The sequence below is a fragment of the Oryx dammah genome, unplaced genomic scaffold (genome assembly GCF_014754425.2).
Source record: "Oryx dammah isolate SB20612 unplaced genomic scaffold, SCBI_Odam_1.1 HiC_scaffold_3, whole genome shotgun sequence".
NCBI lineage: Eukaryota > Metazoa > Chordata > Mammalia > Artiodactyla > Bovidae > Oryx > Oryx dammah.
The window spans coordinates 91,705,181-91,722,492 of record NW_024070187.1 but is presented as its reverse complement, the minus strand read 5'-3'; the positions used below and the strand labels follow the sequence as shown (position 1 = coordinate 91,722,492).

The window sequence follows — 17,312 nt, the reverse complement described above, 5'->3', positions numbered from 1 at the left end:
GATGGATGAGAGTCTGAGTGAACTCCGGGAGTTGGAGATGGACAGGGAGGGCTGGCGTGCTGTGATTCATGGGGTCACAAAGAGTCGGACAGGACTGAGCGACTGAATTGAACTGAACTGAACTGCTCCTTGGAAAAAAAGCTATGATCAAGCTAGACAGCATGTTAAAAAACAGAGACATTACTTTCCCAACAAATGGCCATCTAGTCAAAGCTATGGCTTTTCCAGTAGTCACGTATGAATGTGAAAGTTGAACTATCAAGAAAGCTGAGCTTGGAAGAATTGATGCTTTTGAACTGTGGTGTTGGAGAAGACTCTTGAGAGTCCCTTGGACTGTAAGGAGATCCAACCAGTCCATCCTAAAGGAAATCAGTCCTGAATATTCAATGGAAGGACTGATGTTGAAGCTGAAGCTCCAATACTTTGGCCACCTGATGAAAAGAATGCACTCATTGGAAAGACCCTGATGCTGGGAAAGATTGAAGGCAGGAGGAAAAGGGGACAACAGAGGATGAGATGGTTGGAATGCATCACTGACTCGATGGACATGAGTTTGAACAAGCTCCGAGAGTTGGTGATGGACAGAGAAGCCTGGCGTGCTGCAGTCCATGGGGGTCTCAACTGAACGACTAAGCAACTGAACTGAGACCAAAGCACCACTATCTCATTTATGACACAGGCTATCCAGTCTCCACTTGAATACCTCTAGTTAAAGGACTCTCATTATTTTTCAAATTTTATTTCAGCACCTAGCACAGTAATGACATGTTGTTAATTTTCTATTTAAAAAATTAAGTTTTCATCTCAGAATAATTACAGATTTACTAAGTGTTGGGGTGGGGGGTGCTGAGTACTTAATAGAGAAAGCTTCCAAATTCTCATTTCTCTTCTCCATGAAAATTCTTGAGCATGTTGATGCATACCAGCACAAACATAAGTCTAAGACATTTTCATCTCTAAGGTCAACCTCTTTTGTGTTACACTTCCAAATAAAAGAAAATTAAGCTACATCAAGTTTTTAAAGTGACGCTAGCACTGAAGAGCTCTACTTGTCTTCTCTAAGCCTCCTTAACCCTGCTCAACAAGGCTTACAGACTAGACCAGAAGTTTTTGATTTTGTTTACCACCATATACAGTGGATAACACTCCCACAAATACATCCTGCTAAGTCACTTCAGTCGTGTCCGACTCTGTGAGACCCCCCAGACGGAAGCCCACCAGGCTCCCCCATCCCTGGGATTCTCCAGGCAAGAACACTGGAGTGGATTGCCATTTCCCTCTCCAATGCATGAAAGTGAAAAGTGAAAGTGAAGTTGCTCAGTCGTATCTGACTCTTAGCGACCCCATGGACTGCAGCCTACCAGGCTCCCCGTCCATAGGATTTTCCAGGCAAGAGTACTGGAGTGGGGTGCCATTGCCTTTATCCACAAATACATCAGACATTGCCAAAACACCAAACATATTTTCTAAAATCTATAATAGAAGGAAATTATAACCACAATGAAATAGGACCTCAAACCTGTTAAACTGCCTATGATAAAAAGATAAAAGATAACAAGTGTTGGAGAGACATGGAGAAAAGCGAACTCTTACACACGGTTGGTGAGAATATAAATTAGTGTAACCATTATGGAAAATAGTATTCTAAAAAAAATGAAAATAGAACTACTTTATGATGTAGCAATCCCAGTTCTGGATTTATATCCAAAAAATGAAATCAGGATCTTGATGAGATCTGCATTCCCTTATTCTTCCCAGCATTATTCCCAATAACCAGCTGAAATACCTATCAACAAAAGAATGGATAAATAAAATATAATATCAATAATGGAATATTGCTAAGTTGCTTCAGTAGGGTCCAACTCTGTGCCTATGGAGTGTAGTCCTCCAGGCTCCTCTGTCCATGGGATTCTCCAGGCAAGAATACTGGAGTTGGTTGCTATGCAATATTATTCAGTCTTAAAAAAGAATGAAATCCTCCTTTCACAACAATGCAAGTGAACCTGAAGGACATTATGCTAAGTGAAATAAACCAGATGCAGAAAGACAAATACGGTGTGATCTCATTTATGGGTGGAATCTAAAATAGTTACACTCATAGAGTAGAGAGTAGAGGGTTAGCAGTGGAAGGGAGGAAGAGAGAAAGGGAAGAGGTTAGTCAAGCCGTACAAGGTTTCACTTGGGCTTCCCAGGTGAAGGCGGGCTACAGTCCATGGGATCACAAAGAGTTGGACATGACTACGCAACTACACAACAAAAACTTTATCATAGGTCACAAGCACTGGGCTAAGTGCTTCTTGCTGATCTCCTTTAACCTTTGCAACAATCCTGTGAAGTGAACTGGTTGTCTCCATTTTACAGATGTAAAAACTGAAGAGTCCAACCATCTACCCTCAGGAAGAATCTATGAAGGAGATGTTTGACTATGGTGATACCAAAGGAAAGTGAAATTCTTTTTACTCAGTAACAGATGGAAAAGACCAAGAGATAGGTGTAAACTTTGAAATAAAAGCTATTGTCCTCCTCACACATGATGCCCTGTCACAGGTAAACATATTAAGTAGAGAGTTTCCCTCTGGCAGCTTCCTGATTTAATCCAGCCACACTCTCTCTCCCACTGCAGCTGGCTTTGGAGAAAGTCCAGACTGTCCAGGACTGTAGGGATACTGTGGGGTAAGAAAAATACCTCAAAATAGACTACGCAGTGTTTCTAAAGGTAGAGGACCTTCTTGGGTATTTTCTAACCTGAGGAATGGAAAGAAGAGAAAGGAAGGAAGACAGTCGTAAAAAGAAGAGGCAGCTGAGGTCAGCACATTACTGAGAAATGGCTACATGGGGCCTAGAACCAAATCACTGCACAGTGTCTCCATGAGTCCTCAGAGCTGTCAAAAGCTGGGTAACACCACACATTATCCCACCAAAAGTTGAGATTTGTGTGGATACCCATATATAATACAGCATGTACTACACTTTAAGATGGAATGATAAACCCACCTTGCTTCAAGTGGTGAATTTAGCACAGCTGGGCTTTCCTGGTGGCTCAGATGGTAAAAATATCTGCCTGTAATGCAGAAGACCCAGGTTCAATTCTTGGGTCAGGAAGATTCCCTGGAGAAGGGAATGGCTACCCACTCCAGTATTCTTGCCTGGAGAATTCCATGGACAGAGGAGCCTAGAGGGCTACAGCCCATGGGGTTGCAAGAGTCGGACACGACTAAGCATCTTTCACTCATCACTCAGTACAGGAGAGCCTCCGCTAATTGGGAAGGGGTTAGCCAGGGACAGCTGGCTTTTGCAGGAGGTCAGGCCAGAGACTGGCAGAGACAACTGCACGACAGGTGCAACAGGGAGGGGCTGGGCACACGGGGCTGAAAGTAAAATAAGCCAGTTGTGCTTAGAGACAACAAGCAGACTGGCCTGGCTGTGAAAAACAGCATGCTCAGTGAAATGGCTCTAGGGTCAGACCTGGGTTGGAACATGCTCTCTGTCAAGCATCAACTAGCTGTGTGTGATTTGGAACAAGTGACTTAAGACTTTCTGAGACTCAGGTTCCTTATCTGTAAAGACAATGCCTGTTTCCTGGTATTGTTGAGAGTGTGAAATACATAGGAGGTGCTGATTAACTTTCTTTCCTCTCCTTCTTAGTTCATAAAGAGGAGTTTTGTTATTGCAGAACATTACATGCCAACTACTGCATCTGGGTGTCTTCCCCACATTATCTTCTTTACAAAATCATTCAGGAAAGGCTCTATGTATCCCCACTTCATACAGGAAGCAATGGAGACTCAAGAAGGTTATGTAACTTGGTCACAGAGCTGATTTGTAGCTGACGAGGAAGAATCAAAGCAAGGTCTGCCAGCAAAAGCTCTAATTTGAAAAGATATGTGTACCCCACTGTTTATAGCAGCACTGTTCACAATAGCCAAGATGTGGAACCAACCTAAATGTCCATAAACAGATGAATAAAGAAGATGTAGCATGTATATACAATGGGATATTATGCAGCCATAAAAAAAGAATGAATTAATGACAGTTGCAGCAACATGAATGGACCTAGAGATGATCACACTAAGTGAAGTCAGACAGAGAAAGACAAATATCATATGATATCACTTATATGTGGAATCTAAAAAAAATGAAACAAATCAACTTATTTACAAAACAGAAATAGAGGGACTTCCCTGGTGGTCCAGTGGTTAAGAATCCACCTGCCAATGCAGGGGACACAGGTTCGATCTTTGTTCCAGGAAGATTCCATAGGCCACCAGGCAAGTAACCCCACATGCCACAACCACTGAGTCTGAGCAGTCTAGAGTCCATGCTCCACAACATGGAGCCACCACAATGAGAAGCCCACGCACCGCAGCTAGAGAGTAGCCCTCCTCATCTCAACTAGAGAAAGTCCACTTGCAACAACAAAGACTCAGTGCACCCAATAAACAAAACTGAAATAGACTTGAAGACATAGAAAACAAATTTATGGTTACCAAAGTGGGGGAGGGATAAACTAGTAGTTTGGGATTAACATACACACAATACTATATGTGAAATAGATATCAACAAGGACCTCCTATATCTCACGGGTAAGTATATAAATATCTTGTAATAATCTAAAATGGAAAAGTATCTGAAAAAGATATATATATATACACACAGACCCATAACTGAATCACTTTGCTGTATACCTGAAACTAACACAACATTGTAAATCAACTGTACTTAGACTTAAAATCATTTTTTTAAGGTCTGTCAGACTACAAGCATCATGAATATTCCACTCTATATGATCGCTTCCAAGGCAACTAATAATGAGATAGAAGCCGTACCAGAGGAAGGAATACTCACAAGACTGAGAGCAACCAGTACCCAGTGCTTGGATCCATATCCTCATTTGCTTGGTATGTTTCATGGAATTCTGAGTGAAGCTGGTGCTTTACCATTTCAACCAGACCCACTTTCCATTTCTGGTTACTTACCTGCAATGAGGGAGACCTGGGTTTGATCCCTGGGTTGGGAAGATCCCCTGGAGAAGGGCATGGCAGCCCATTCCAGTATTCTTGCCTAGAGAATCCCCATGGACAGAAGAGCCTGGCAGGTTACAGTCCATGGGGTCACAAAGAGTCAGACACGACTGAGCAACTAAGCATAGCACCTGAGAAATGAGCTTCCCTGGTAGCTCAGACAGTAAAGAATCTGCCTGCAATGCTGGAGCCCAGGGATCAATCCCTGGGTTGGGAAGATCCCCTGGAAAAGGGAATGGCAACCCACTCCAGTATTTCTGCCTGGGGAATTCCATACACAGAGGAGACTTATGGGCTACAGTCTAGGGGGTCACAAAGAGTTGGACATGACTGAGCGACTAACACACAACACCCACCTGAGAAATGAAAGAAGTGAAGAACTTCACAGCCCTGCCCCAGCTCGCCAGCTATAAGTGGAGGGTCTGGACTACATGATCCCTGAAGTCACTCCCAGCTCTAAAAGGCCCACAGGTAGGATTCACAGGGTTTGGGACTGTGATACCAGACCACCATCCTCACAGCCAGCTCCCAAATGCCATGCCTCTTACCACAGAAATCCTCTCACCCAAGGAGTTGCTTAGACAGTATATAAAAGTTCTTAAAGTCTGGGTTTTAAATTAAAAATACATAAATGCATATTCATTCAATTTCACTGATGCAGGTACAGTGCTTTTCCTCAAGACCAGCCTGAGTGGGAAGAGAGCAGCAGTGAGTCAAGCAGACAATCGCCTATGGCCCCAATGCACCAACCTCCCTGCCAGCCTGAAGTCCTGAAGTTCTTTAAAATGGAAAAATGACTTCACATGGTTGCAAATAAACCCAAACGCAGAATCTCTCTGGACTTTTGTGTTTTTCCCCCAATCTTTTTAAATTGTTTCTCTCACCCTTAATTTGACAGCAAGTTTTCAGCAACTCACCTCTTAAAGTATTCAACTTTAAGTATTCTAGTTTCCCTAGAAACAAATGCTATTTATTTTCATATTCCCACCTCAGCAGTTTAATTAAACTGTAAGTCAGGTTTTGTCACTCCTCTGCTCTTAGCTCCTCCAGCGGCTCACCCACTGATTGGAAGGACAAGCTACCATCCATGCAAGGACCCACTGCGCGGTCACCACCCGCCTCTCTGACCTCATCTCCTGCCGCACTCCCCTGGGTCACATGCTCCATCCACACTGACCTCCACGCCCTTCTTCAAATGGCCAAACAAGCTCCTGCTTCAGACTTTACACTCACTGTTCCCCGCTCTGCAATTCTCTCTCCCTGGACGTCCAGCGGGCTAGCTCTTACTGTGCCCCTCTGGTCTTTCTTCAAATGTCACCTTACTTCCTCAGGGAGCCGTTCCCTGTCCCCTTATTTCAAGAGGCCACGCTTGTCCCCCATTTAGCCCTTTCTATCTCTCCCCTCTCCTTATACTGTTTTCCCTCTTAGCATTAATCTGATACTGCTTGTTCCCAGACGCATTCCCAATGCCTAGAATAGCAGGTTCAAGGGTGTCACTCCACACATACTTGTTGAATAATAATCTTTACTATCGCAGCAAATGTATTGTCTTTCTCACTGAGTTACATAACCACAATCACAAGTATACCAGGCTTGAGGACACATAGAAACAAACACACCAAAGTCTTGGTAAGTAAAGAAGCCAACTGGAAGGGCCAAAGGCATGCCGGTGACCACTCCCTTAAACTTGATCCAACCAAACTGACCTCTCCCTGTACTTGCTACAGTCATATTCAAATGTACACCACCACGCTGCCACATCAAACACAGAAGGTAGTCAGGACACTGTCTTCAGATCCAGGAGGAACCACCAGAAAAAAGTCAGGTTGTTTTGTTCTGGTCCACTCCTTAAAGGTCAATTACCTTTCGCAGATCTCTGTCTCTCTCACTCTTGGTTCTTCATTAAAAAGAGAGAGGGTATAAACTGACATGTGGCCTGTCTATTTCACTGATCTACTGTATGTATCAGGTAGATAATCGATAGCTATGAAAATATACTGAAAAGCTATGAAGCACTCTATACAACAAGTAATTTTCTTTGTATTAAAATGGACAAACTATCTCTATAGCTCCCCCAAACTGATGATATACTTTATAGCACTTTGATTTTAAAATGCTTCTTAAAATGTACTAAAGAATAAACCAAAGGAAAAGTAGGCTTTTAAGGGTATGGAATGGAAAAGAGAGTGGAAAATGGCTTTCTCCTGATTCTTTATAGAAAAATATAAGGAAGGAAAATGCTCATAAATCTCCAGAGCAGTAACTCTATTACATAAAGTTCAGATTCAAGAACATTACTGTGAACATCTACAATTATCTGGATTCTCAGATATTTCAAATATTCTCATTTATTTCAATTCCATAAGGATAATTCAAGATGACATATTAGTATCACACATGTCAATAGCGGGTTGGGATGTAAATGAGCAAACCCTTTCCAACCATTCAAGTTCTTTTTTTTATTACAGCATTTATTAAACTAAAATAAAAAAGTGGTGAAGAATGACTTGTCACACCATTTATTAGAGTTGATGGAGTGTAGATGGTCTTTTCAATACGGCATTAACATACTGTTATGCACCACAGTACACTATTAATGAAAAGAAACGCAGGAATCTTGCATTAGCTTATCCCACAAGTCATTCTGACGTTAGATTCAAAATCAATTCTACTCTACATGGCAAAGATTCAGAGATATAATGTTAATTTGTTTGTTGTTTACAACACTTAAATGTATAATGCAAAGCAATGGTCAGGATCCTCCACATTGTACTCAATAATCACACATTTTCTGGGAGGGGGGATTTAAAATGCAACAGCGAGATAAAGAAGTTGTGCCCTAGTTCATATCTGACAAGAGAATGGGACCTAATTTTCTCTCTGATTGAAAGAACACACGGGACAGCCATTGAATGCAAATTGTGGTGGGTGTCTGAATTTCTCTTCCAATACCTGAGCATCTGAATGGAACTAATTCACTCTGGAAAAGGTTTTAAGTAACTGAGCATGATTGTGCCAGGATGAGGGATAATCCTCAAACCGAGAAGGAAAATAAACATATTTTACAATGACAGGGTCACCTCACTCAGTAACCTCAATCAAGTATTTTACATTCACGAGAAATAAGTCAAATATATGAGGAATGACCTACCGCCAACAAGGAACCCTGATAGACACAAGCACCTGTGGGAGAAAAACAAAACAAGAATTAAAAGAGGTACATAACAGACCAATAGGCACAGCTCTGGCCAACTAACACAAAAACTGCATCTACATGCATCATAATCAGCAAACTCTGCTTTGTCCAAAGTCTTAAAAGCTTGAGGATTCTTCCCTTGCGAAAATAACCCCAAACTCTAAAACAATATTTCTAGGACACACATGATGAAAGGCACTGTTTAAGCTTATTATTTGAATTTTAAAATAACTATGGTTCCAATGACATGTGATATATACAGTGTGCATTTTCCTATATGACAAATCAGCAAAGCCTCCATAATCCAGTCCCAGTTTACTGATCCAGGCTTCTTTGCCTTTCTTTGCTTACACAAATTCTCCAGTCAAACCCAAGAGGCCAACTTAGGATCCCATGGTAATACTTTCCTATTGTCAATGCCTTTACTCATTTTCGTTTCCTGCAGGAGATGCATTTGGTCTAATCAAGTTCCTTGAACTTGATCCCATCTCCTTCATGAAGCTTTCCAGCCCACATGATGATTCTTTTTCTAAAACGATTTTTGAACAGCACAACAGGTGTTGATTTAACCTATAAACATGCAGGCAGTGTGTGAACAGCTACTAGCTCAGAAACACGCTTCAAAGCAGATTGAAATAGCATACACACACCAAGAGCAGACCCTGACAATGTGCCACACTTGGATGGCCAATGAGCAAAGGACACATTTTTCTACAGTGCCTGGCCTCCAACAGATCATTGGAAAAGTCTCAATACTATTAACTTCTCATGAAGTTAGGACTGGTTTACATTATCTACTAATAACGGAATGAAGAATAATATTCAAAGAAAATGAAATGGTTATTTACACTTGGGCTTTGAATCAAAGATCTCTATGGGCAAATTTACTGAAATGACTTTTGTGCCCTTGACATTCAAATAAGAATAAATTGAGATAAAACCTTGGGGGAAAATTCTTCCTAAGTAACTTACTTCTCTTTAAGAAATTCTATTCCAAAGACTATTTAAGTCTACGGTATATCTTAAGGATATATATACACATATATATGGACATAGATACATTTATAAAATAATCATGTGGCATGTGGATATATATATAAAATAATCATATGCTTAGTCACTAAGTTATGTCCGACTCTTTTGCAACCCCACAAACTGTAGCCTGCTAGGCTCCTCTGCCCATGGAATTTCCCAGGCAAGAATACTGGAGTGGGTTGCCATTTCCTTCTCCAAAATAATCATATAGAGATAAATAAATACATATCAACACAATTCAATTCTTAAAACAAATACTTATTTAACAACTTCTGACATTTCAAAGTTAAACATAAAGATCATCACTTAGGTACAATTTAACAAAATTTAACCTTTAGATAAAACCCATCCTCAAATAATTTTATTACCCTCTTCCACAGCACTACCCTTCAAAAGCCACTATCCTTTCAAACCTCTAAAAGGTATCAGGTATCTTAAGAAGTATCCAAGTATTCAATTCATATCAAAGTCCATTTCTGGAAATTTGGACAAATGTTATAAGTTTGTTGTACCATGTAAAAATAAAGTGGCAGTGAGTGGGGCCCCACAAACAAACTTCGCTAAGCCAAAATCTGCTAGCTACTGAAGTCAAAACTATGTGTAACTCCGGATAAATCCTATCATTAGGAAAAGGAGTTAACTCAATTTGGGTTGCTGCAGGATGTACAATTCTGAAAGAAATATGCCTTGGCCTCTGCAGGCTTTCCTGCAACACAACAGCTCTACCCAAAAGGCAGCTGCAGGAATGAGTACTAACATGACGTCCAAAACCTCACTGCTTCCTTCTGGAGGATAGAAAGCACTCCACTGTAACGCCCAGTTCCATCAAACATTCATCACCACCCCATGCCAGATGTAGTCCTCGTGTGCAGGCATACTTTCCCACACCCACACAAGCCTCACACCCACCGGGAGACAAAGTCGCTGGGTGCAGCTTCTGTTGCTGCCTTTTCACTAATCAACCCATACACTTTGGAAAACAAAGTTACTGTCTCCACTCATCACTTTTTCTCCTATGGAAATGATCGCATCACTTTTTATCTTATGGAAATGATCGCAACTCTGAGGTTTCAATTTTGGCTTATTTGAACTTGAAAAGCAACTCCAGATTAACGGGAATTCTGACCAATGAGTGATAAAGACCCTTCTGCCAATGCATGAAACATAGGAGACGCGGATTCAGTCCCTGGGTCGGGAAGACACGGCAGCCTAAGAAATGGCAACCCACTCCAGCATACTTGCCCGTAGAATCCCATGGACAGGATCCCGGTGGGTTAGGCTCTATAGGGTCGCCAAAGAGTTGGACATGACTGAATCAACTTAGCACACATGCCCACACACGCACAGTGATGCAGATCTAGAAGGAGAAACAGGCCTTCTAGAAGGGAAACAAGGAAAAAGACAAGAGGAACCAGAGGCCTCTGACCAAGAGCTTGGCCAGTTTTAGGGCATGGAGCACAGCTGAGATGGCGAGTAATTGAAGTTCTGACACCTGTGAGAAAGTACGTGAAGTTTTGCAGGGTGAAGGGATCACAGACAGTGCCAAGAAGGAAGCCAAGATCATGTGACCATCCCCCCTTGGGGTTGGTGCCTTTCTCGAAAGTCCCATAGACAAAATGTCACTTCATACTCATGTAAACAAGTAAATGTCTGTTTTTAGGTCCACTGGCACATTATAAGGGAGTCTATTATGAAACACTTGTATAAAGTCTGAAGTTTTCAGAGGAAATATGAGATACAATTTGCACCTGTACTCACAGCCTGAAACTATTCATGATAGAAACCCCTACCTGATAACATGAGCAATTAGAGATGTTAAAACCTAAGAATCACAAAATGTCAGATCCATTAGTTCAAAGAAATAATGGCAGATAAGATTATAAGATATGAAAAAATTTGGAGACCATGGTATCACAAAATCATGACTCATTAGGAACAAGCAGCCACAAGTTGGCATTTAAATGTTCAAGCTTTTATGTTGTGCTCTAATTCAGCATATGGCTTGCACACTGTGGAATAGTTAAAACAGAATCGTTTTCTGAACTGACAGGACAGCTCGTGTCCTGATTATTGTCAACCAGGAGTCAGATCAATTAATAGAGTAGTTAAATAGAAAATGGGCCAACTGTTTTTGAACTAATGTAAGATTTGGCACAGGGCTCCAGCTATGCCATGTGGCAACCCCTCCCCTCTCCTGAGCCAAGTGGTGGCCGAGTATTTTACGACTACTCATGTCTGAGTAAAATTGAGTAATATTGCCACTCAAGTCCACAACAGTGAATACAGATGGCTGTGCTCTCACTAAAGGATTTATTTGCAGAGGATAACACCTAGAATCCAATCCCCAGAGGAGAACATAAATATAATATGAGGGACATAAGAGCCTATGGCAATATAAACACATCTTTATTTCTGCTAGTAGTTAGTTGCAAAAGCCAAAAGATTCAGAGTTGCAACTGTTCAATATTGGTAAACCCACCAAGGGTCAATGTTGACATGTCCCTATGGCTCTCTTACCTATATTAATGGTTTTCCAGGAATGCAAACTCCTTCAGGGCAGGTATTATGATTTTTTTTTTTGGATGTCTGTATGTCCCTACCAGACATAACCTGATAACCCGATACATAAGCTCTCAATAAAGATTTGTGGAATGAAAGAGTGAAGAGATAGGTTATTTCTTCCCATCCAATGTCTTTCTTTCCTTAACATTGAGTTTTAAGCACTGACTCTTACATAGGAGGAACTCTCCAGCCAAGAGTGGAACCAAATAGGAATGATCCACCCATAAATGAAACACTATCAAATTATCCTCTTCAATATATTCCATTAATGGCCTTTAAAGGAAAAAGACTGCTGCTGCTACTGCTGCTAAGTCGCTTCAGTCGTGTCCAACTCTGTGCGATCCCACTAGGCTCCTCTGTCCCTGGGATTCTCCAGGCAAGAATACTGGAGTGGGTTGCCATTTCCTTCTCCAATGCATGAAAGTGAAAAGTGAAAGTGAAGTTGCTCAGTCCCAACTCTTAGCAACCCCATGAACTGCAGCGTACCAGGCTCCTCCATCCATGGGATTTTCCAGGCAAGAGTACTGGAGTGGGTTGCCATTGCCTTCTCCTGGAAGACTGTAAAAATGGCTGAAGTCACATGGGGAGTGATGGACACAGACTACAACTCAGTTCTCTAACTAATTCGAGAATCTTTCTCTATCCATCAGCCAAAAGGTTTTACCAGGCTGATGTGTAACTTCACACAACCAGGGTCAACATAACTCAAGATGTTCTTCTCCAGGAAATGTCATGGAAGAGCCCATCTGATTCAGAAAGCAGCCATGTTTGTTAGAAGTTTCTCTGTGATTTTCTGATTTTCTTAAGTTGTCAAATCATAATGGTTTGTCAGCTTGGTGATATAAGAAAATGTAAAATAACACTGTCAATTACCTGTTGGTAAAACTACAGTTTTCTTTTAATAATTAAAATAAAATTCAGAACTAGGAAGTTGCAACTGATTGCAAATAAAGCAGTAAATATCTAACTTTTTTTTTCTAAGTTGGATGATTAGCACAAGTATTTTAGAGCTATCACCTAGCCAATTTCTGCATTTGGTAAATAAAAGAACACAGCCTAAAGAAGTTAGGTGGTTCATTCAAGGCCACATGGCAGCAGTCTAAGCTTAATCTGAAATGTGATCTGGCAATACTCATTCACCTGAACAATATTTTTTAGTACCTATTGTGTACCAGGAGCTGAGCTGGAGATATAATAACCAAAAGCCTTCTTAAGCCCTCAGTGAGCACACAGTTAAATGAAGAAGACTGCATCTCTAATTTGATTAATCCTTTTATTAGTTTTTCAAGTTAGTTTTATTGGTTATTTTGCTGAGGCACTAATTTGCAATTTCTTTGAATGTAAAATGGGGACAATAAAAGCAATTAACCCAGAAGAAAAAAAAATAAGACTGCATCTTTATTAACTAAAATTATAGAATTATTAAATGGTGTTTTACTAGAAACATATATGACATGCTCTCTGAGCACTGAGAAGAAAACAAATTCTGCCTGAACAGCAAAAGTATCACAGAATTGGTCACATCAAGAGACCCACACATGTGAATAGTTCTTTTCCGTTTTTAAAAATCAATTGCCAGGACTAGTACTAAAAACTTGAGGAAATATTTAAGATCCTTAAGCTCTCCATCTCTGACCTCAATGCTCTTATTTTTTAAAGAGAAAAAGAAAACCCTGACAGAATCAAATCAAAAGTCTCATCAGATAACAATTGATTTTCCGGTTGTGGGGCTATCATTTAATTAATTTAATTAAATGAGATTAAATATGAAAAGCGCTTAGCCTAGTGCCAGGCAGATAGTATGTGCTCCATAAATTTCCCTACTCATTCATTCATTATTAGGCAAGCATGGGGCTTCCCTGGTGGTTGAGCTGGTAAAGAATCCGCCTGCAATGGGGGAGACCTGGGTTCCATCCCTCGGTTGGGAAGATCCCCTGGAGAACGGAACAGCTACCCACTCCAGTATTCTAGCCTGAAGAATTCCATGGACTATATAGTCCCTGGGGTCGCAAAGAGTCAGACACGACAGAGCGACTTTCACTTTCTTTCAAGCATCGTTATGACTTGGATGGAAACGCTCAAACATGTATCAATCCAAGTTGTGAGATGATTCTAGAATGTTCTGAAGGCGGGCTGAAAGAGTAAGAAGCAAAGTATCCAAAGACTCTGGAGGAATAGTGCCCCTCACGCCCCACATTTCCGCTCCCTCATCTGAAAACTCGACGTTCTTAAACTTTGCCCTTTTTGTCAACCAGTCTTCCAAAGAGCGAACCCTGCAGGCCCCTCATAATAATGGCTTTTGTCATTTCAAAAGATCTGCTTCTGAGGAGCCAATCGTTGCTCTATGCCAACTGCTCCCTGGTGAGCTATGGGGGTGCAGGTAGCACGTCTTTCCGCGTGGCCGGGATATGATCCTAAATAGGAAACTCCCATCACTCCGTGACAATGTAATTTTTCTACCTCTCAAGTTCACACTGGGGTGTCTGTCCTAGGTTGACTCTCCCATCGGCTTCACTACAATTAAGCCCTTTAAGTTTTATTGTTTTTTAAGTCTGCAAACACACGCACACATAAAATAAAGGCATGGTTCTACAGGTTATGCCTTATTTGAAAAGGGCTGCACAGGTCCCAGAACTGCTCCTTCCCGGGGCCATATACTCTTAACATACTTCCCGGGAGGGTGCAGGCAGACGGTCCCTTCACCTAAGAGCAAGCCCCCAGTGCTGTTCGTTTCCAAAGCCACGCCACCCTCTCTCGGGAAGCTAGCTAGGAAAAGGCAGCAGCTCAGGTGGCTGCAGGTCCACCGGAGCAGGGCTGTGTCCCGCCGGGGGCTGCGGCCGCCCCACCGCCGGGTGCCCGGGTCCGCACCCGCGAGCCGCCCCCAGTCGGCACCTGCGCGGAGAAGGCTCCCAGCCCCGCGGCGCCCGCCGCTGCGGCTCTGATTTGAAGCGGGGCAGGTGAACCCTCCTTCCTGAAGCTGGATGAATAATGAATGGAGCCGGGAGGGGAAGCCGAGAGCCCAGCGCAGTGGATTGAGCCGTCTTCCTCCTCCCGCCGGCTCCCTTCCCCCTCCCTAAGCCCAGAGAGGCGACTTTCCCGGCGACTCCGAGTAGGTGGGAATTCCCGGCGCCTCGCGTCCCCGGGCCCGCATCCCAGGACCCCCAAACTCTTGACCTTTTTATCGGTGCATTTATTTGCCCGAGCTCACATCGCTTTTGCTATCATGGCGACAGTTCCCACCTTCTCCTTCCTCTTCCCCAGCTCCAGGGTTTTTACACGTAGACTCGAGCCCCGGAGGAAAACTGGGAGGCAGAGGGCGAAGTCAGAGAATGGAGCTAAACTCTTATTAACCACTTCTTTTCCGCGGAGGCAGCCTGGTGCCTTTCGGTACGAGGGAGATTTATTTTAGCGCGATTGAATTGCCCACCTCCAGAACACGCTCTAACCGGTTTATAAAATCTTAATTGGAATTTACGGGGAGACCCACTGGGGCAAGGAGGGCGGGAGAGGAGGGGGGTTTTAAGGAGCCGGATTTTATGTTTCATAGAAGCAGAAGTATTTTTACGCAGGTAAGAGCAGTTGTTCTCTTCTCACCTACGCTCCATGTAGTTGCTTTCCACTCGGGGGCACCAGGGAAGTGGAAGAAAGAGAATCCAATTTTAGGGATAGCACCTCCATCGGCCACTACCCCCGCCCCCCCGCCAAAATGCGCTCAGGGCAGAGAGGAGTGGGGTTTGGGATCCGCGTGCAAAATAATCAGGAGTTGGATGGAATCTTCTCAGAAAAAAAACCCACTCTAGATCCCCGGCCACCCACCTACCCATCCCCAAAAAACTTCCATCTGACTCAATACCATAAACCGGCTGAGCTTTTAAAAGAGCACGATCACACGCACGCGCGCGCACACACAGACATACACACAGCACCACTCTCTCACCTTCAGAATGATGAGGCAATGCTGCAAATTCCGCCAATGTGAGAGCCATCCCGAGCCACACTTGGAAGACACTCATTGCCGCCTCGGCACTCACGCTGGAGGAGCCCAGCTTTCAGCATCCAAGAACCAGTTATCAGCCGAAACGCAGGCTTCCGCGCCCCTAGCCGGGCGCACCGAGAATAGGGGGCGGCGGCGAGCGGTCACCTCCGGGGAAACGAGGCGACAGAACAGCGAGAGCGACACTCACATCAGCCCTGAGGCGCCGGGGCGGGAGCGGGTTTCAATTCACTCACAGCCGGGGGATAGCGCGCCCAGCTCTCCAGCCCAGCAGGGCGCCAACGCGGGCAGAGCTGGGAGAATAAAAGGGAAGGCAGGGCGCACGCAGTTCCCCGAGGCCAAGTCTCGCAGGAAAGTTGCCAGTCACCGGCCGACCTGATCTCCCAGTAGTTCCTTCAGGCCGGACCCATCCGCTCCCGCGTCCCCGGTCGTGGAGACTCCGGCACGTCGGTTCCCGGATCCCCAAACCGTGGAGACCCCGCGCAGGTTCCTCGGCGGCACCTTTTTAAAGTTCGCTGGACACTCTCCGACGGCGCCGCGTCGGCCAAAGGGGTTGCCGGGAGCCCCGAAAGACCAAGCCACCCTTTTTCTGGGCTGGGCCCCCAGGGCTCAGCGGATCTCAGCCACCCCGGGAGGCTCGCGGGAAACTTTGTGCGGCGCTGCGGTCGGCTCCCGGGACTCGCCGGTGCTGCGGCCGCCCGGCGCCGCCTCGGGCTGCGCTCCCTGCCGCAGATCGTGCGAATGCTCCGGAGGAGAGCCCGGGGGTGGCGCCGGGGGACGCAGCCGCTACTTTCGCGCCCCCGCCGCCAGCCGGGGTGAGGAGCGCTGCCGGGCGCGGTCTGTCCGCGCCGGCGGCCACCTCCGCACTGTGCGCCCGGAGCCGGTCTGCAGGGTCGAGATGCGATTACAGAAGCGGAGGAGGAGCCATCATTTCAAATGCAAGGAGGAAAGAGCTGGAGAGCCCGGAAGGGACCCCAGAATTAGAGCCACTTGGACCAGAGAGCCCGGAAACGCACAAATTCCGGCCCCCTCTGGAGCCCCGCGTTTAAAGGACAGACGCTCCGCCTCCCTCCCCTCCTTCCTCTCTCCTGAGCTCGGAGTGAAAATGGACCCAGCGACTCCGAGCTTTGGCAAAAGATTCCTGAGAGTCACGTGGAAAGGGGAGAAGCTAGGAGGGGCGGAGGGGGAGAGAGGGGAGGCCGAGAGAGCAACCTGATCCCCTGATTCTTTCGGCTGGAGTTCAGATTGCCTTTGTCTGGGGCGGGATCGAGGGAAGGGGAGGGGAAGATGGCGTGGTCCTGACTCCTGCAGCCGAGGGGCCCGCCAAGAGGATGCACACCCCTCACTTGGGAGGCGGTGTGCCCACCTTCAAATGCCCCGGCAAGGCTCGCACCCTACACCCCGCCACTCCGGCTGGACTGAGAGTGAGACGGATCTGATCCATCTTCCTCGCTCTGGGACCCCCGGGTTGTCGCATCATGGGTTTACCAGCAGCCTGGGAGGA

The 17,312-nt window shown here is 44.6% G+C and overlaps 1 protein-coding gene across 1 annotated transcript in view; it reads right to left on the bottom strand.

The window, feature by feature from the left end:
* Nucleotides 1-16,404, bottom strand: part of FRAS1 (Fraser extracellular matrix complex subunit 1) — a 507,275-nt gene extending 490,871 nt beyond the window's left edge. Inside the window, exons 1-2 of the mRNA XM_040237169.1 lie at nt 15,752-16,404; nt 8,173-8,204 (exon numbers count right to left, since the gene is read on the bottom strand). Coding sequence (XP_040093103.1) covers nt 8,173-8,204; nt 15,752-15,827 — 108 coding nt within the window. The 5' untranslated portion in view covers nt 15,828-16,404. The remainder of the gene's footprint in view (nt 1-8,172; nt 8,205-15,751) is intronic.
* Between the last annotated feature and the right edge of the window lie 908 nt (nt 16,405-17,312).